Source organism: Ursus americanus, chromosome 3, assembly GCF_024610735.1.
Source record: "Ursus americanus isolate L20-20 chromosome 3, mUrsAme1.1.p, whole genome shotgun sequence".
Taxonomy (NCBI): Eukaryota; Metazoa; Chordata; class Mammalia; order Carnivora; family Ursidae; genus Ursus; species Ursus americanus.
Window position 1 is genome coordinate 27,875,396 of NC_142129.1, and position 21,728 is coordinate 27,897,123.

At 37.9% G+C, this 21,728-nt stretch overlaps 1 protein-coding gene across 8 annotated transcripts in view; it reads left to right on the forward strand.

Moving 5' to 3' along the window:
* The window catches only part of CADPS2 (calcium dependent secretion activator 2), a 513,174-nt gene that overhangs the window by 280,304 nt on the left and 211,142 nt on the right, over nucleotides 1-21,728 (forward strand). For all 8 annotated transcript variants that reach the window (XM_087860858.1, XM_087860859.1, XM_087860857.1 and 5 more), the window contains exon 8: nucleotides 12,972-13,111. In XM_087860858.1, the coding sequence (XP_087716984.1) occupies nucleotides 12,972-13,111 (140 nt within the window). The remainder of the gene's footprint in view (nucleotides 1-12,971; nucleotides 13,112-21,728) is intronic.

The following is a 21,728-nucleotide window of genomic DNA, read 5'->3' on the forward strand; positions in this document are numbered from 1 at the left end:
TTAAGCATGTGTCATTTAGTTTCCACATATTTTAGGGTTTTTCCGAGTTCTGTTATTAATTTCTAATTGAAGTCTGTTATGATTAGAGAATATACTTAGAGAACTTTGATCCTTTTAAAATTTACTGAGGCTTAGTTTATCACCCACAATATGGTCCATCTGGTGAATGTTCCACATGCATTTAGAAACACTGTGTATTCCTCCACTGTTTAATAGGGTGTTTCAGAAAAGTCAAATAGTTCAGATTATTATTCAGATCTTCCATATCTTTATTGGTTTTCTATATACTTTTTTTTATCAATTTTTGAGAAATTGGTATTAATCTCTGAGTATAATTTTGGACTTGTTCTATCATTTTTTTTCTTCTTGTATCTTGAAGATCTGTTGCTCAGTGCACAACTATTAATGATCTCCATATCTTTTATTAATTGACTGCTTTTCCATTATGAAATGACCTTCCTTATCCCTTGTAATATACTTTGCTTTAAAATCTACTTTATCTTAGCCATCCCAGATTGTTTTAAACAAGTGTTAGCATATTATCTTTTTCCATCCTTTAATCTATTTTTTTACTTGTAAAATATGTTTCTTTAAGCAGCATATAATTGGGTTTCTATTTTTTATTCAATCTGGCAATCTTTTAATCATTATTATGAGTTATGGACGTGGTTAAGTTTAAATCTGTCATTTAGCTGTTTGTTCTGTCTCTCCTGTCCTTTATTCCCTTTTTCTCTTCTTTAGACTAATTGAATGTTTGTATGGTTCCATTTTTTCTTTGTTGACTTATTATCAATAACTTATTCTAAGTGTTGCTTTAACTCATCACAAATGATATAAGACTGTATGTAGTGTAAAAACTTACAATAACGTATTTCTATTTCCTGTCAAATGTGGGGCCTAGGACATAGTATCATTTCACCAACATCTAATAGTTTCTGACCTACAATACATGTCCAGTTGATGTTGGGAAGATGAATGAAGAAATGAATCTCTTGAACTTTGCCTGATTCCGTTTCATTTCTCCTATGCAAAATTGTGGTAGACAGTAGAATAACTCCCTTCGTTTGACTGCCTGAGCTTCCTTACCAAGTGATAAAGTGCAACAACTGCAGAATAATGTGTGGTGTAGATCCTACAGAAAGAGTGATATTCTAATATGTTGAGCCCATCGCTCTTAATACACGGAGGAAGCAGGTTAGAACATCCTCAAGTCCATTACAAGCCTCCTCTTACAGTTGCTGCATTAAGGAAGGACGGTCCTGTGCATCTTGGAGCTATTCGGAGCCACTTAACATTCACCTTCACGGTGTTTAGCACTGGTTCAGAAAAGCTAAGTACTTCTGTTCCCTGCTAGTTATTGTCTGTAGTGTTCGAGTCAAAAACAAATTCTTTAGGTAAGAGGTACAAGATTCAGATTCATTATTGAGCACCAGAAACTGAGAAGTTTAAAACCTGCTTCCAGAAGAACTTGACTCTGGTATTGGCTCTGTGAAAATAGCCAGGAGAGCAAGAGGCCAAGACACTTAACTTCTCGTTCTCTGCCCTGACCTTTATTCCCCACCACCCTCTATCTTACCTTACCGTGTACTGAATGTCTATCACCTATATTTAAGGATGCAGCTGGAGTTACTCAGGTTTAGACGTAGTCTGTAACCTTCTCCTTCCCACCCTACCATTGTATGTTCTGGATTAACAGAAATAAAATGGACTTGGCTCTGAAAATTCTTACAGTACTTAAATCAATAGATAGGTAAATACATACAAATGTATTCTTACAGTGTTTAATCACCCAAGCAAGAACAAAGCTACGTTAGTAATTATAATGTTTGTGAAATAATTAAGGGAATAATCTGTTGGGTTGAGGGAGGGGGTTGTAACACTGAAAGTGTCTATTGTTATCCTGAAGTAATTTTCCTTAGTTATTCATTTAACTTCAGTGTCAAGTTATTTACATAACAAGAGTAATGCCTATCTTTTAAGGGTGATGTGAGAATTAATTTAAATTTTACAAAGCACTTTGTGGCATTCAGTTGAAAGGTTCTTTATAAATGCCAGGCATTATTATAACCAGACTAGTAAAAAGAAACGGGATAAAGCTTCTCATGCAGTATCCTCTAATAGAAACTGTATTGGTAAGGAAATATAAAGGTTACTGCTATTCATAATTTATGGTTGAGGGGAATAGATCAAGAATAATAATGATGCTTTTCTGTCTAGATAAGTCTTAAAAAACACAGATGTAGTGGTAATGGAATATATTGCTCCATCCAAGGAGAAATCGACACCTTACAAGCAATAAAAGTGATATATGAAGATGAATAAAGGCCAATATCTTTAACTGAGCCATAAAAAATATAGTGACAGCCTTGACTATGTCTTTCAAAATCTTTAAGAAAGACTTGGTAATAGAAATAATCCTTAATCATTTGGGTTTGTGAAACTTTAAATTTGTTAGAAATATATCCATGTTGGTCTTCATTCCAGTAACCAAAATAATCAGCCTCATTATTAATCATTTAAAAAATTTATAGGATAAGGAAAGTCAAAACTTTAACAAAATAAAAAAACTTTTTCAAAAGATTTCATGTAAGCAGAATGCTTCAGGAATGTGAGAGAAATAAGCACACACAGAAACCTCTTGTTAAAATAATCAGACAAAGCTACTGATAGAAGTCTGTATGTAAAAATGTCTTTGAATCACACAGTTGGCAGAAGAAATTTAAAAGGTAAATTTAGGGTTGTTTTTTTTTTTAATCAAATCTCGTCATTTTGTGTTCTTTCATGATCAAATTTCAGCCTTTATTATCTGTATTAGTTTCCTATTGTGACTTTGACAAATTACCAAAAACAAAACAAATTTATTGTCTTACATTTGTGGAGGTCAGAAGTCCAAAATGAATCTCAGTAAGCTAAAATCAAGATGTTGGCAGAGTGGAGTTCTTTCCAGAGGATCTAAGGAAGAATGCAATTTATTTTTACCTTTTCGGTTTCTAGAGACTGCTTGTATTCCTTGGCTATGGCCTCTTTCCGTGTCCAAAGCCATCACTGGCCAATTGAGTGTTTCTCACATCTCATGGCTCCAACACCCACTCTTCTTTTTTTTTTTTAAAGATTTTATTTATTTATTTGACAGAGATAGAGACAGCCAGCGAGAGAGGGAACACAAGCAGGGGGAGTGGGAGAGGAAGAAGCAGGCTCATAGCAGAGGAGCCTGATGTGGGGCTCGATCCCAGAACGCCGGGATCACGCCCTGAGCCGAAGGGAGATGCTTAACCGCTGTGCCACCCAGGAGCCCCCAACACCCACTCTTCTACCTTCCTCTTCCCTAATAACTCCGGTCATTGTATCGGTCCCACCTCAATAACCTAAGATTATCTTCCTATTTTAAGGTTGGCTAATTAGCGATCTGAATTCCACCTGCTACCTCAAATCTCTTTTGCCATGTAAGGTGACCTGCTCACAGTTTCTGCAGATTAGGATGTGTAGAGACATCTGTGGGAAACCTACTCTACCTACCACAGGAATGGAAAGATGAGAGTTTCATAAATTTTTACAGACTGGCAAATAGCATACAAACTCTGGCCTACAAAATCACTACCATCATTTTCTGTTACCAAATTTCGCAAGCCTTTTTCTCAAGTATCAATTTTAGGTTTGCATTTTTATTTCTAATTTCTCTGAGCATCTATCCAGTCAGCCAGCCAACAAATAACTTGATAAGTGTCTAGTCTGGGATATGAAGGGGAATCGTGGTGAAGAAGGGCTTAATTGAAGATACTGGCTTACATTAACCTAAAAGCCACAGATGAGACGCTGTACCACAGAATAGCTTCTGCCTTCAGGGAGCACAGTCTGCTAAATGCATTCTAAGAGCCCTTTCCTATAATGGTTCATTATGAAGTAGAGATTTCAGAAGAGATTAAGGAATAATTTATACACCTTGGTTTTTCTTTTGCATATGCCCTCCTCAGCCTCCATCATGTAAATAACAAGGTTTTTAATCTCTATCCTTTAACAAGTTAATGTCAGGAAAAACTACTGAATCAAGATTATACTTTTACTGTTTTATTTGAAAAAGGCCTTATTTAAAAAAAAAAAAAAGTACTATATAGAAGGAAGGAATTGAATGGTTCTCTGTCAGGCCAAGTACTCATTTGGTAAGGGGTTGGGAGTTTGATCAGTTCCGTATTGTAAATTCCAGGATTCTTTCCAACTTTGAAAATAAAGGGAACTGGATTTAGCCTACGGACAATGAGGTTGGTAGAAGGCTTAATGCTAATCTTTCGGTACACAAAAGAGCATCAGTGTGAGTGAGCAGGTGTTCTTTGTTTCAACTAAGTAGGACAGGAAGCGGTGATATTAAATCGAAGGGGAAATAATTTGGACGAAGCAACCTCAAGTGTATTAAAACACTGGAAAATGTTACTAAGGATGTAGATTTCTCTCAGAAAAATCTTTTGATTTATCTACTCCACACACTGAAAATACAGAGGCCCTGATATTGGAGAAAATATATCCTAGTTATTAACATGTGCTAAATACAAATTTATTGAAATGAAGTAAATGCAGTTAGTCTTTCTCTCAAGGTCATAGCTCTCAGGAAGGTACTTGGTACGTGAAAAGTTCACATTGTGAACCTTAGATAAAGTATAAAATCTTAGTCATTGTGAATCTTAGCTAAAGTGTAAAATCACTGTCATTTGAAGGAGAAAGATAGAAAAATGTCAACTGAACCCAGAAAGTCAAGGTCTCGTATAGAGATAGCTCTACTTATCTGAGATGTTCCCTTATACATGTCCTTACAGACCTCTGTGTCTCAAGGACATCTGATTGTCAGCAAAAAGGGTTTTTAATCACAAATTGAAACATGATTCCAGCTACTAGCATTTTTACTCTCTCCTTACTCTGTTTTAAAGATGTATTTTTAAGGCCAGTTCATCTCTCAGTTGGGTGTTAGGACACCTCACCACACTTCTGCTCTGAAATGTATACAGCTGAATAGAGGGGGGGTGATTCTTTACTCAGGGGTATAAACACTTGATTGTCATTCCCTGGCTTAAAAGCATCTTTTAATCGCATGTTATGGGATAACCTATAAACTCCTTAGCAAAACATGCCCCTTTACAGCCTATCCCCAGTCTTCCTTTCTACTCTCATCTGTCAGCACAACTTCCCATTTTCTTACCCTCCGCACCCTCCCTGGCTTTATTGCCCCTACTTTTGCAAACAGTGCTCTTCTAGCCAAAGTGATCTTGCCCGGCTTGCCCTATCTTGATCACCTAAGAGTTAAATGAAGTTCTTTCCTCTTCCTTGGATAGATTTTTGTTCTTGAAACTATCACAGTCTGGCCTCACATAACTTGCTGAGATGTTGAGTGATTACTCTGTTAAACCAAGCAGTACCCTTTCTGTTTTTACTGTGCTTACTCTCTCATTGGCCATTTGGCACTGTTGGCCATTTCCTACTCTCTGAAACACTGTCCACCTTGAATATAGTGCATCACATTCTGGTTTTTCTTCCTCTTTGGCCTCTAGTCTCAATTATAGGGTTCTCTTCCTAATCCTCGAAAGCTTGTGTTTCACCTTCTTTTTTTTTTTTTTTAAGTATTAATTCACTCTATTCCCTATGCTGTATTTTTTTTTTTATCTCTGGCACTTATTTTATAACTGGAAGTTTGTACCTCTTGATCCCCATCACTTGTTTCGCCCGTATCCCTATCCACCACCCCGCGGCAACCACCAGTTCTCTGCATTTTAGAGACTGGGTTTTTTTCTGTTCTTTGTTCATTTGTTTTTCAGATTCCACACATAAGTGAAGTCATAGGGCATTTATCTTTCTCTAACTTAGTTCACTCAACATAATTGCTTTTGGGTCCACCCATGTTGTTTGAAATGGCAAGATCTCATTCTTTTTATGGCTGAGTAATATTCCATTACGTATATATACCACATCCTCTTCATTCATCTGTTGATGGACTTTGGGGTTGCTTTCATATCTTGGCTATTGTAAATAATGCAGCGAGAAATATAGAGGTGTACGTATCTTCTTGAATTAGTGTTTTCTTTGGATAAATACTCAGTAGTGGAATTACTAGATCATACGATAATTCTATTTTTCGTTTTTCGAGGAACTGCCAGTCCTCTTTTCCACAGTAGTGGTACCTCTTTACATCCATAGTGCATGAAGTTTCCCTCTTCTCCACATCCTTACCAACACTTGTTTTGTATCTTTTTGAGCCTAGTATTCTGACAGGTGTGAGATATCTCATTTTGGTTTTGATTTGCATTTGCCTGATGATTAATAATGTTGAGCATCTTTTCATGTGTCTGTTAGTGTTCTCCTTACCTGTTGATGAGATGGGGAATTGACATGGCAGAAGATCCAATGAGGATTTGTATTGGTTGAAGTCCTTGTGGGGGGCAAGCAATGGAAGCTGACTGGGGGTAGGTTCAGGAAACAAAGAAGGAGCTGACCAGTTAAGCTTGGGGAAGGGCTTGAGAACCAAAGATAGTAGTAAGAATATTAGCAAAGGATTGTGTGCCTTTTTCTAGAGTCCTGCTCCTGGGTGGCTCAGTTCCAACAGCCTCGTGTCTTTGTCTCAGTTTCTTCCCCATGTCTTGCCTTGTAATTTTTATGTGTTCTTTGAGACTCCTAAATGAAAGTAATTTCCCTATACATTCTGTCCTGATTCCTTCCAGAATTGCTGGCTGTACCCATCTTTGAGCTAGAATTGTATCAAGTATGTATCTCTAATTTAAGACTAAAATCCAAGAATTGTGGTCACATACTCTTATTTTCTTTCTCTAGGCTAACAGATATTCATGGAAAAGGACAATGAATTGCTTACCTAGCACCAGGGCCTATCTAGCTCCCTTTAGTTCTAGATTTTTCCCCTTTTAGTTTTTACATTTTTCAGACCTTTGTTGAAATCATTTAGAAATTTGGAAGGCCTTAAATGGATAGGTCACAAAGTTAAAATAATGTGAAACGTGCACAAATGCACATGGCTTGGATATAATATATTTTAATAGGAGGAAAACAGTGTAGAGGTGTCAGCAAACCTATGTTAAGATCCAGTGAATCGCCTATTACTCTAAACATTATGTGTTTATGTATTAATACGCTTCATACTTAAGGGGTTTTTTTCCTGTATATTAAATTTGACAAAATTTTAAACAAAGCCTAAAAAAAATTTGTGCTTTTCATTACACCTCAGCAAAGACGGCAAGTAGTGTTGACATTTTATTATGAAGAAGATAGGTTGGTTTTATATTTAAGATAAGGAATCATAAAATGTGTCATGCTAAGTGACAAGACATTTAAAGTGTTGGTGACAAAAATAAACGAGAAGAACCAGAAATGTGTATAGAAATGAATAGCAAAGAAGAGGCAACTTTGCTAAATAATAGAAGAAACTATTTTGTACAGAGCCATAATTTGAGATATAAACCCAGACAAGAGCAGAATCCTTAGTAAATGTTTATATCTGTTAAATATTTTAATTACTATGCCAAGTCCTATTCAAGTAGAACTGCTTCTCTTAAAATTTTTGAGTACTTACCTGTGAAAGAAGACCTATGATGCCAAACTCTGTTAATGTACTACTTAGGATACTACTAAATTCTGCAACAAACATTTCACTAGTTCAAAACAGTAACACCTGCATAACGGTTTGCTGTGGGCATTCCTGATAGATGGGGTGGCTTTCCTCCGTGTGGTGAGTCAGGCTTATAGTTTCTTCCGTTTCGTTTTATGGCTCTCACTTCCTAGAGCATTGGAGCTCTCTGCATTTGGCTAGCAGATAGTAAACAGGATGAGACGGTATACCTGTGTCTTCATCGTTTTTCCCCAGAGCGATGCTTACCACTTCTCTTCATATTCCATTAGCTAGAACTTTCATATGTCCCTACTTAGATGCAAGAGGAGCTAGAAAATACAATCTCTGTCTGACTAGCTGCTTCTAGCTAGTTCTGTGCTAGGCAAAGCACAAATCCTAGTAAACAGATGATCGGCTGTAGTTTGCCCCTGTAGCCAAAGATGAAAATAGGTCTGTTACCCTTCCTCCTACACACAGAACACATTCGCTTCATCTCAAGGGAATCAACCCAAAGTTTCATCCAGGCCAGAATCCAGCATCTCCGTCAGGCCCAGCTGTGGCTCTTTGCAATCTATGAACTACTCCACCTCCCCTCCCCACCCTGCCCTAGCACCAATCCAGTCTACAGCAGTGGAACAGATGTAGGCGAGCTACAATCAAGTAGCCCATTTCGGCGGGGGGGGGGGGGGGGGTAAAGTGAAAATACATAGCAATAATTGTCCAGGGACAAGACTGAAATCCTGTCTTGCAGTGTTCAGGATCTCTTGATTAGACCATTGTTCTGCATCTGAACAAGAGCTCCTTTGTCCTCTATTCCTCCTGGTCCTTTAGGCTCTACACATTGGGAGCTGCTGCTTGTCTGTTACCATCTGCATCAATGTAGAGGACATAACCACTTCATGCTTGTGCAATTTGGGGACCTGGAGACTGTTTTACAGTCATTGTTAAAACTAGGTTCAGGACTTATCCACCAGTACAGTTCTTTTGTAAACAATGTATTTCCTATGGATGGACCTCCATTTGTTACATGTGTCAGTGTTTGTCAGGAGAAACAGACAATTTTAGGTCTTTGAAAAGGAGGAAATGTAACCCAGGGTATTAGTTCCCATGTGATAGAACCGAGCCAACAAAGACATGACAGTGAGTGAACCCAGAGACTGACAAAATCAGAAAACGTTGGCACATCTCAGGGATAGGAGGGCAATGAGAGGAAGTAAGATCATCCGATAGTTTTGAACTCTGCTCTGATAAGAAACTATGAACTCCCTGAAGGATCTGAGCCATCTGTCTTCTTTCACCTTTGAGTGTCCCCACATAATGGGTCCTCACATGTTTAATTGAACAGAGATAAGCAATAAATTCTTCCACTGACTTCACTTAGAAGTACCCATTAGGAAACTAAAATGTGGCAGAAATGATGGTATTCAATAGTGAGATGATCCTTAATTTGCGGATAAGATGCAATTAGTTGTTTTGGGACCTTATTTAGTGACCCGTCATCAGCATTTAGAGAATGAGAAAATTGCCAGAGGTTTTCACTTAAATATTCTCATCCTGTATAAGACTTTTGGGGTTTGAAACAATACCAATTTTTGTGTAAACATAGAAAGAAGAATTAGAAAGGAATAAAGTCTGTAGGTGGCTCATGCCAAAATAAATTTGGGGGGGGGGAAAGGATGTGGTAGGGAGAAGGAGAAAAAGCTTTCCAGAATTGCTAGGGGAATGGCTGCTACAGCTTCAGAGGGTGGGGGATAGACAGCCCTTCGTCTTTGTTTCTTTTTTGGAATTCTCCTCTAAGTTGATAACAACATTGTTTTGTCTATTGGTTTGAGCCAAAAATTATTATTTTTTTAACTGTCATTTAAGAATCTGTAAAATGTTCCATTGGATATTTTAGCAGTCAGAAAGGACTAATTCTATAAAATCATTTTTTTAAAATATCACAAATGCCGTTTTATCTGTTACTGGATGTGCCTTTATATGCTGAAGTGTGTAGATATGCTGGATTCAACTCCACTGTGGCTTTTAGGATAGGCTTGAGAAAAGTCTCAAAATAGTAGTTGCATTTAACAACTGGGAGGTTGAGAATAGTTTAAGAAGCTTTTATGACTGTTGTCTTTCCTAGAGAGAAAAAGAGCTTTGCTTGAAAATTTGTCTGTGAATAGTTCCACTTATACATGAAATGAAGGCTTTTGTTTTTTGGCAGAGCGTGCCAAATTCACTTGCCGCGTTTTGTTGTTAAGAACATTTTAGCATACCTGAGCGTGTTTCTAATTCTTCATTTATATAGAAATTTCAGGTTTGTTTACTTGTCACACTGGTTTAAAGTAAGAGTGGATTAAAATATACACTGCATTTCATATCTTTATCCTTCAGAATATAGTCCTCCCATTTAAAAATGTGAAGGCTTGGATACATGCCATGTCTAAATAATGTTACGACTGACTAAAGTGGGGAAAATATATCGTTTTATGTACAGGCATGCCTCAGAGATACTGTGAGTTTAGTTCCAGAGTTCTGCAATAAAATGGGTATCCTGATGAAGTGAGTCAAATGAGTTTTTTGGTTTCTCAGTGCATATAAAAGTTATGGGTACACTATACTGTAATCTGTTAGTGTGCAATAACATCATCTTTAAAAAGTATGTACCTTAATTAAAAAATACTTATTACTAAAAATGCTAAATATCTTCTGAGCTTTCAGGAAATCGCGATCTTTTTGCTGGTGGAGGATCCTGCCTTGATGTCGATGATCCTTGACTGTGCAGGGTGGTGGTTCCTGAAGGTTAGGGTGGCCATGGTCACTTCTTAAATTGAGACCACACGAAGTTTGCCGTTATTGATCGACTCTTCCTTTCGTGAACGATTTCTCTAGCATGAGATGCTGTTTGCGAGCATTCTACACACAGTAGAACTTCCTTCAGAGTTAGAATCAGTCCTCTCAAGCCCTGCCACTGCTTTGCCAGCTAAGTCTGTGTGATACTCTAAATCCTTTATTGTCAGTTCAACGGTCTTCACAGCATCTTCGTCAGGAGTGGATTCCATCTCAAAGCACGTCCTTTACTCATTCACAAGAAGCACCTGCTGACGTGTTCCCATGAGACTGCAGCCGTTTGTTGTGTGACTCTGCCTTTCACTTGAACACTTACAGGTCATTGCAGGGTAATTAATTGGCCTAATGCCAATCTTGTTGTATCTCAAGAAATAGTTGTTCAGTCCCATCGTCAGGCTCTACTTCGGGTTCTCTTGCTGTTTGCAGCACATCTGCAGTTACTTCCTCCACTGAAGTCTTGAAACTTCCTAAAATCATCCAGGAGAATTGGAATCAACTTCTTCCAAACTCCTGCTGCTGTTGATATTTTGACCTCTTCCCATGAATCATAAATGTTCTTAATGGCACCTAGAATGGTGAATCCTTTCCAGAAGGTTTTCTATTTACCTTGCCTAGATCCATCAGAGTAATCATTATCTACGGCAGCTTTAGCCTTACAAAGTATGTTTCTTACATAAGACTTCAAAGTGAAAATCACTCCTCAATCCATGGGCTGCAGGATGGATGTTGTGTTAGCAAGCATGGAAAGAACATTAATCTCCTTGTCCATCTCCATCAGAGATCTTGGGTGACCAGGTGCATTGTCATTAAACAGTAATATTTTGAAAGGAATCTTTTTTCTGAGCAGTAGGTCTCAACAGTGGACTTAAAATAGCCAGTAAACCACGTTATAAACAGATGTGCTGTTATCTGGGCTTTGTTATTCCATTTACAGAGCTCAAGCAGAGCAGATTTAGTATCATTCTTAAGGGCCCTAGGATTTTTGGAATGGTAGGTAAATGAGCTTTAGCTTCAAATTAAAGTCACCAGCTACATGAGCCCCTAATAAGAGAGTCCGCCTGTCCCTTGGATGCTTTGAAACCAGTAAGTGACTTCTCCTCTCTAGCTATGAAAGTCTAAGATGATCTCTTCTCCCAATATAAGACTGTTTCATGTACATCGAAAATATGTTGTTCAGCGTTGCCACTTTTATTAGTTACGGAGATTGGTTTCTTTCCTTAAACCTCATGAACCAACCTCTGCTAGTTTCAGACTTTTCTTCTGCAGCTGCCTTACCTCTCTCATCCTGCACAGAACTGCAGACAGTTCGGGTCTTGCTCTGCATGAGGCATGAGGGAATGTTGTGGCTTATTTGATCTTCTATCCCAACCACTGAAACTTTCTCTGTATTAGCAATAAGGCTGTTTTGCTTTTTATCACTTATGCATGCCCTGGAGTACACCTTCAATTTCATGCAAGAACTTTCCTTTGCAATGACAACTTGGCCCACGAGACCTAGCCTTCAGCCTATCTTGGCTTTTGACATGCCTTCCTCATTAAGCTTAGTGATTTCTAGATTTTGATTTAAAGTGATACGGGTGACTCCTTCTTTAACTTGAACACTCAGAGGCTATCATAAGGTTATTATCTGATCACAGATCACCATCACAGATATAATAATAATGTGAAAGTTTGAAACATTTTGAGAATTACCAAAAATGTGACGGAGACGCAAGGTGAGCAGATGCTGTTGGCGAAACGGCACCAGTAGGCCTGCTCAACGCAGGCTTGCCACAGACTTTAATTTGTAAAATGTGGTGTCTGTGAAGAACAACACAGTGAAATGCTGTAAGATGGGGTATGCTTATACATGACGCGTATTATCGGAAGAGTAAGCTTTTCTTCTGCGTTGGCTTTGTGAAGCTGTGGGGCTATGAAATAATCACTTGGTAATTTGGAAGTTTTGTTAAGAGTAATTACTTTGTTTCAGTCATAATATCATCTTCATAGTTTTGAAAACATGTCATCAGGGCGAAAAATCCTTTGGTATTGATCTAAGACAGAAAATGTGCTATGATGCCAGTCTTTTCCATCTCTAATTGAGTTGATTTCATTCAACACTATTTTACAATGAAAGTAAAATACGAGTTATATTTTTGCTGCCTAAAATAATTGGTTTTACTTTCTTAAACATGCTATCTGTAATTTCAAAAAATATTTCTCTCTGAACTTTTGTCCTGAGGAGTTTAGAATAGTCTTGAAATTATAGGTGACTAACAAGTATTTCTCAGCTGTCAATTCAGCTGCAGCCTTTGTGCTCTGACCTCATTATGAAGTGACACAGGAAGAAAACTCGTTATGTGATAATATGAAAACACATATTTGTCAAAAAGATAAATGAGTCTGTATTGAAAACCCATCTGTTGTGGTGGGAGTCAAATGGCTTAGACCCATTTGGGCATGATACCTTCTTTTTAAACAGGAAAACATAGAAAAGATTTCCGTTTCAATCACTAGACACTGTATTGTGCACTTAAATGTTTTCTTTTTGTGTCTTTTACAGGTGATATTATACCCAACGTCTAATAGCTCCAAGTCAGCTGAGTTGCACCGAATGATAGTTCCAAAAAATAGCCAGGACTCGGACTTAAAAATCAAATTAGCAGTACGAATGGATAAACCGCCACATATGAAACATAGTGGGTGAGTGTGTACTTGAAGATCTTTTTCTTCTGAATTAGTGGATTTAATTTCAATGTTTCACTTTTGTCAGTTTACTGACAGAGTCAGTATATCATGAAATTTTCCTCCAAAGTGACATTTATGGGATAACTTAATTTTTTAAACTCCTAGACACCTTTAGATCTAAACACATGGGTATTTAATTAAAATAACTGTTTCCATGCTAACATAACATTGGTAACGATTGCATGGTATTTTACAACATTTCTGTGGAAAAAGAGTAGTGATAGATGGAGATAACTTCTAAGAGATACTTTCCAAAACATAATGATGGTTGAAACAAGCATAGCATTCAGGTCTCTAGAAATAGTTAAACTTTCTTAAAATATATTAAAGCTAAAATGTCATTCAGATATAACCCAGGAGGCTGTGAAAGTTGTGTCAGGGAGGAATGTGAGTGTTCATCCAATGTGTGAGTGGAAAACTACATCAATACTGGAGGAACTGACGCTGGTGGGTAAGCCAGACCACAGAGCCTGTCTCCTGGGGACTCCCGTGGGCCAGGGTCAGCCCTCATCTTAGCCAGGGTTCTTTATCCCTTGTAGTTGGTGAGGTAACAGGTCTGGATTCTTGAATACAATAAAATGAGTTTGTTAAAAACCTGGGTCTTTCTAAGATTAACACTATTGGACTCACTACAGTCAAATCCCAGCACAGGGCTTTTAGTTATTAGGAAAGAATGTGACCTTTTTTTCACAGTGGAGAGAAGCAGTTGCTAAAATGGCCCCCTCTGAGATTAGCAACCAACATAAGAGTCTAAGAAGGTGCTTTCCTGTACGGAGAGGTGTCGTCTGTGGGCTTTGGAGCCAAATCACCAACACTGTGGCTGAGTTAACTGATGAGTCAATAAGATAAGGAGTTTTTGGATGACTAACAGGGCTAAGGACTACATTGCTTCCTTGGTTTGGATGGGCAACGTAAGCAGAGTCAGAACGAGTCTCACTGATGGGAAGAACAGCTCAGAGGGTGGGCTCTTTGAAAGGAAACCATAATTTGGGTAGCCCATACTATGGCATCTTCAATGTAGTAATGCACAGTAAAGGCCAACCATGACTCAGCTCGTAACGCAGATTGAGTTCTGGGATTTAATAGAGTTCTGCTCATTCCTCCGTCTGCCTGCTCACCATGGGTTTATTTAGCAGGTATGTATTGAGCCCTTACTCTGTTCTTCCCAGAGCAAACCTCAGTGGTGTACTCTCTCTGGTCTAAAGGAAGTGGCTGGTCAGGGATTCGGGCTTGTGTACAAATAATTATAATAGTGAACAATAAGTGCTCCAAGAGAGGAATGGGAACTGGTGAGAAGAACAGCTGATTTTACCTGCAGTTAGTCATGAAAATCTCACAAGTCACCTGACTTTTGAGATAAAACCTGAAGTATGCATTCAGGTGGGCAATGAGGAGGAAGGTTCCATTCACATGACATAGCATATTCATGGGCAAGAAAGAGTTCTGGAAGGACTTTCAAAGCCAATGAAGACAAGTTGGGTGCAGTTGGCATAGAGAGCTGTGAGAATCGAGAGCTGGAATACTACTTCCCCAAAGTGCTTAGAGACGGGTAGAGTCTAGAGTTAGACATAAAGGAACGTATGTTCCCGGCACAGTAGTTATTTCGCTACTATTTTTATATCCATCTCTTTTGATGAAGGGCACCATAAGAAATCGGAACCTGTGTATTATAATTCCAACGTAGTCTTTAATTTGCAAAGCACCCTAGTGAATACCCCTGGCACCTTCAAAGTGTCCCAAGAACCAAGATTAAACTTGAGGTTGTGCATGTGGCAAGTTCTGCAGCCTTTCACTTCTGTGGAAAGAAAGCCCTGCTCTCCTCTTTGGCAACTTCTTCCTTTAGAATGCTCCAGGGCAGGTGGGACCATCCAACGCCCTGCCAAGACCTGATTTTTTGTTTTCCTTTTTTTATTTTTTATTATTAATCCTTTGCACTGAAGGAGAACTGGTTTATACCTTACCTCTGAGCCCCTGACTAAGTCAGGAACCCCAGGATGGGTCTGGAGCTGACTTCTGTCCAAGACTACCGGTGAAGGGGATCATTAAAGAGAATATATCACAGCCTCTCAATTTAATATAGAAAGCCGAAGAACTCACTTTGGATTCAGATCAGGAATGCTTTAGATCCAGCCAGGTGGATTATCATCTGCCATCTCTAAAAGATACCAACAGGCAATTCTAGACATGCAGATATCTCTGCAGTTTATAGTATAGTCTCCTTCTACTAGCAGTAGAAGGAAAGAATTCTAGAGCTGAAAATACCTGTGATGCTGTTCTGCTAGTTGGGGTGTTATGCAGCATAATTAAGAATATCATATTCCGTAGGGGCGCCTGGGTGGCACAGCGGTTAAGCGTCTGCCTTCGGCTCAGGGCGTGATCCTGGTGTTATGGGATCGAGCCCCACATCAGGCTCCTCTGCTGTGAGCCTGCTTCTTCCTCTCCCACTCCCCCTGTGTTCCATCTCTCGTTGGCTGTCTCTATCTCTGTCAAATAAATAAATAAAATCTTTAAAAAAAAAATATCATATTCCATAGTAGCGATTCAGTAAAAGCTAATTTAATGTCCATATTGGATGTAATAATAATGACGATGGTCCACCAGAATTAAAGATTTTCAGCATTGCTGTAATAGCAGTGTATCCCTGTGGGCAGGTCAGGTGCTCTAGCACAAGCAGCTGTTTGGGTTCCTTGGTGCTTGTGGAAACACATAAATATTTTAAATATCACCCCTGTGAATATGGGCAAACATGATTTGACATCATAACTGTATTCATCTCTTTTCTGCAGTGTTTCATAAATGGATTTTACTGAGCTTAATTACATTTAAGAAGAGAAAGTCCACTAACCTTTTCCTTCCAAGTACTCCCTCATCTGCCAAAGCGATAATAGGACAGGAATAGTAGATTAATAGCGGTTTTCTTTGGGGCTGGGTTGTGTTCTGTCAATAATTCATCCTATAATGAATAATTAACAGAGGAGTAATGAATAATTGAAAAAGAGACAAGTTAAGAAAAGATTAATTTATCTTTAAAATATGGCAAACCCCTCTTATAGAGAGATTATCAAGTGGATTAAACAATAAATTGGGAGGGTTATGGATTTTTATCTTCAGAGCACTTTTGAGAACTAGACTTTGAAATCCTCTGGGTCTTTAGTTATAAAACCTGTTGGATGTTCTAAGAATGTGGGCATCTCTTATGTGAACCATTATAGCATGTAAATAGATGAATATTCATCACATGTATAGCACCTCTGTGGGCCCTCAATACATTTCATCAGTGTTTATTTTTTGTGCCCCCAACTGCACTGTGAGTTTCTTAAGCATATTTGAATCCTAGTGCCCTCAATGTATGCAATCAAGGATAGGTATTAATATAATGTGCTGATGAAAATAGTAGTATGCTCCTTAGAGTTTTAAGGAAAAAATGGCAGTAAGTTGCGTTCCTAAGTTGAAACGCAAAGGGTTCTAAACACAAGTTAGAGAATAAAGTATAATTTTAATGTGAAAAATATCTAAAATAAATGTGTTTGGTTCTCAACTGTTGCATTTTTAAATAACCTTTTTATAAGCAGAAAAACATATCTGATAAAAAGCTGATGTTTCTAGGGGCGCCTGGGTGGCACAGCGGTTAAGTCTGCCTTCGGCTCAGGGCGTGATCCCGGCGTTCTGGGATCGAGCCCCACAGCAGGCTCCTCCGCTATGAGCCTGCTTCTTCCTCTCCCACTCCCCCTACTTGTGTTCCCTCTCTCGCTGGCTGTCTCTATCTCTGTCAAATAAATAAATAAAATCTTTAAAAAAAGAAAAAAAAAAGCTGATGTTTCTGATAACCAGTCCATGACTAGACATTATAATTTTTTAAAAATAGGATTGACTGCATGTTTAGTTTGGATAAAATAAACACAAAGATGATTTCATCCTTTTAAAACCAAACTGGACATTACTACATGACACAGATGTGGTTTTTTTTTTAAAAGGGTCCGTTTATTTTTTTGGAATATGTCCTATAAACTAATTATATAAACTCATATATATCTGTTAAATGAATTAGCAACTAGGTTTCGAATGGCTAAATAATTCATATCCAGTTTTCAAAGTTATTTGCCTCCTTTTTTTGGATAGCTGGAAGACAGAAGTGTTCCTGAACAAATGGACTATCCTTTAGCATAGCCTAGTGGCTAAACAACAGTATTAACTTAAAATCTCAGAATACGGTTCCTGTTTTTATTAAATAACATTTTCCTAATTCAAATGTTACTTTCTCAGTCAAAACAAAGGTAAAATAAAATGGAATTAAATAAGACAAATGACTCTAATGACAATTCTACAATGGTGAAGGAGAAAGAAGAAAATTAAGTTGTCACAAATACATAGAGGCAGACGACCAGGATCTGCCCGAGGTCTGCATGCAACTGATTATTTTATAGGAAAAAAATGAATGAAGACTTCATGAGTGTAGAGCTCTGTAAGAGTTTTTCACAATTAAGAGCTGGTAAGGTGAAATATTAGCCAAATCACTGTCCCATAAGTCTCCTGTTTCTCTTTGTGCAGAGGCATGCTTGGCTATTTAAACATTTGTTGATCAAACATATGTACTGAAATATTTTATAATTGTCACTTATAAAAGTCTCTGTTTACTTTATATGATAAAGGTTTAAAAGGCACTAGGCCTGTTTCTTGCTGCAGGGGAGAGACCGTACGTAGCAGCTTCCAGCAGGAAAAACAGTGTAAACACCATCCTGGCTGCATTATTGTTGTCCTGTGCTTTTCCAGGGAGTCCACCAGCCATGCGTTCAGGGGCTAGGGTGTCATGCTGTCAAACGTGGCATTTACTCATGAAATGACTGCACTCCAGTGAAACTGCGTTGTTGATGATTTTAAGGCTTATGATCTTCAATTAGTTTAGGGGATAGTCTCATGATCAAAGAGAAGGAAATCTTACTTTTGTCAGGTGGCATTTGCTTAGAGGGTCCAGGCCTTACAAAAAGGACAGGTCTGTTTTTTCCCTGGAAAACACTGATTCTCGATTTAAGTTGACCTTTTAGAATGATTTTCCTACATGTCCTTGTCTAAAATAACCATGTTTTGACATTTGAACCTATAGGTAGGGTTATTTGCCTTCCCAATGTGAATTTACCTTATTCTGACTTATTCTAATTTCATAAAAATCCCACTTCTTACTGCCTTGCCAAAACTTCTAATGAAGTATTTGCTAGGATCTTAATAAATCATCCTTTTTTCCAAATACAGCTTTCAGAAGAGAAGTCTGTCTGTGATACTTTATAAACATCGGTGTAACTGTTGTAGAATGATAAAAAGAAGAAGCCATAAAGCCAACTTTGTTTTTCCAAATACCTTATATTCATGTCCCTTTCTGTATGCTAATTTAAATCATTAAGAACTTTATATTTCATTTTAATTTACTAGTGACTAATTATGTAATAATGGTAGAAACATTTTCAAGCATGGCTTTAATGATCACTAAGCTAAATGTTTTAACTTATACTCCCTTTGTAAAACTTCTCTGATTTCTCCCGTAATAAATTAGTTTTCCTTTAACTTTAGGCTTAAATGTGGCTTTCTGTTTAACACCCTCTTATTCTCAAGATTTTTCTCCAGGGCGTAATATTTTAACCTACGTTACTTTCTTCTTTTTCATGCATCAAATAACTATGCTCTTTTGCTTTTTAAGTATCCTTCAGTGTCCTATCTGAGCATCTAAAAGGAAATCAGGCCAAAAAATTGAAAGTGAAATATGAGGATTTTTAAAATTTTCTTTCAGAACCCACCGACCATATTCATAGGTTATCCTAATTAATTTGTAGCATTAAAAAAAATTACAGTGAAAACTATTTAAGAATACTATATAATTTTATAAACAGTTAACATACAGAATTATAATAGGTCAGTTCCATCTCAATTGATGCCTTACCATAAAATTTTTGTACTATGTACTGATGGAATAGTACTTTTTGTTTCTTTGCACACATCCAGAAGTTTTATAATATTAACACTGAGTGTATAAAGCAAAAACCTTGGGCTCGTTAAGTGAGCCTTGTGGGAGGTCAGGAAGAATTTGGACTTTATTTAAAGATACTTGCTTTTAGCTCATTGCTCTGATATGTGTAGCTGAGTGGTGGTGCCGATGGAAGACTGTGCGTAGTAGTTGTGTAGAACAAGTACCAGTGTAACAGCCAGGACACCTGTGCCTGTGGTCCCAGGTCTGTCGCTACCGTGGTGGCGGGGGGGGGGGGTGAGTCACTGCACCTGTCCTGGCCTGCTTTCATCAACTGCTAGGGGGACATCTGACTAGGAAATTTGAATGGCCCCTTCAGCCCCCCAGAAATTTATGACTTATCAGATCATTTCCTCCCTCACCTCTCCAGGGTATATTCCACTCATTCCGTGGTGTGCCTACACAGAGACGGTGTGCAGAGTTCAGGGTGAACAGAGGTGGTAGAAGGGAGGACACCTGGGAAGATGGGACATTTGGGGTTTATTTGAATCTTCTCAAGATAAGGGAAGTATGAAGACTGACTGAAACATCAGGCTGCCTTTATGTAAAATGAATCTGAAAAATACACTGTAGTTACAGAATTGCTTGTATTTTGATAATAGTAGTGAAAAAACAGATGAATGTAGAGGCGCCTGGGTGGCTCAGTCAGGTTAAGTGTCCGATTCTTGATTTCGGCTCAGGTCATGATCGCAGGATCGTGAGATCCAGCCCCACATCGGGCTCAGCACTTGGTGTGGAGCCTGCTTAAGATTCTCTCTCTCCTTCCCCCTCGGCCCCTCCCCCTCCCTCTCTTAAAAAAAAAAACAAAAACAAAAAACCCAGAAAACAGATGCATATAAAACTTCATAAATGAAATAGACTAAATACACTAAATAGAATAATGCAACTATGGGTGAAATTTTCTTTATTTTCCAGATTTTACTGTTATGATCAAAGAATGCAGTTATCAAACTAAAGATCAAATAGATTTTCTTCTAATTAAAAATAGAAATTTGTTGTGCCAAATATCTGATTGTTAGGGAAATTCATTTGAGAGGATTCCTTAAGGTGAGCCTTGAAGGACTGTTGTCCATCCGATATTTAAAGGGTCAGCATGGCTTAGGAACATGAGCTCTGGAGCCAAACCACCTGCCTTCACATCCTGGCTCTACCAAATTAATAGCTGTGGGACCCTGGGAAAGTTAGGAAACCTGTCTGTGCCTCAGTTTTCTCATCTACAGAATGACAATGTTAGTAGAACCTACCTCATAGAATTGTTCAGAGGAGTATTTTTTTTAGCATGCAGTATTATATTGGTTTTGGGTGTACGTGGTAGCTTTGAGAATTCTATACTCAGTGCTCATCCTAAGTGTAGTCATCTGTCCCCATATAATGTTGTTATGGTATCGTGTAATGCCTTACTTTTCATCTCTGTGACTTATTTTATAACTGGAAGTTTGTACCCCTTAATCCTCCTTATATCACTCATCTTCTCCTCTGCTTCTCTGGGAGCCAGAAGTTCTCTCTATTTTAGAATCTAGGTTTTTTTCTGTTTGTTTCTTTTTCTTTTTTTAGATTCCACATGTAAGTGAAATCATATGGTATTTGACTTTCTCTGATATATTGCACTTAGCAGCATAATACCCTCTAGGTCCATCCATGTTGTTTCAAGTGGCAAGATCTCGTTCTTTATAGATGAATAATATCCTATTGTATATAGATACCATTTTCTTTATCCAATGCTTGAGTTGCTTCCATTTCTTGCTATTATAAGTAATACTGCAGTGAACATAGAGTACCTAAATCTTTTCCAATTAGTATTTTCATTTTGGGGGGGTAAGTATCCAGTACTGAAATTACTGGGTTGTGTGGTATTTCTGTTGTTAATTTTTTGAGGAACCTCAATACTGTGGCTGCACCAATTTACATTCCTACCAACAGTGCACGAGGGCTCCTTTTTCTCCAAATCCTCGCCAACACTTACTTCTTTTTGATACTAACCATTCTGACAGGTGTGAGTGATATCTCACTGTGGTTTTGATTTGTGCTTCCCTGATGATTAGTGATGTTGAGCATCTTTTCATGTCTTTAGAAAATGTCTTTTCTGTATGCCTTCTTTGGAAAAATGTGTATTCAGGTCTCTTTTAAAATCAGATTATTGTGGTTTCATACAAACTTTAGTATTCTAGTTCTCTGAAAAATGCTGTTGGTATTTTGATAGGGATTGCATTGAGAGTTTTTGTAGCATGGACATTTCAGCAGTATTCTAATTAATGAACATGGCATATCTTCGCGTAAGTTTGTGTCATCCTCAGTTTCTTTCACGATTGTATTATAGTTTTCAGAGTACCAATGTTTCACTTCCTTGGTGGTTTATTTTTAGGCATTTTTGATGCAATTGTAAGTGGGATTGTTTTCTTGATTTCTCTTTATGCTACTTCGTTATTGTTTAGAAATGCAACAGATTTCTGTATATTTTGTCTCTTGCAACTTTACTGAATTCGTTTATTCTGACAGTTTTTTGGCTGGGTCTCTAGGATTTTCCTCTATGTAATATTACATCATCTTGCAAATAGTGAC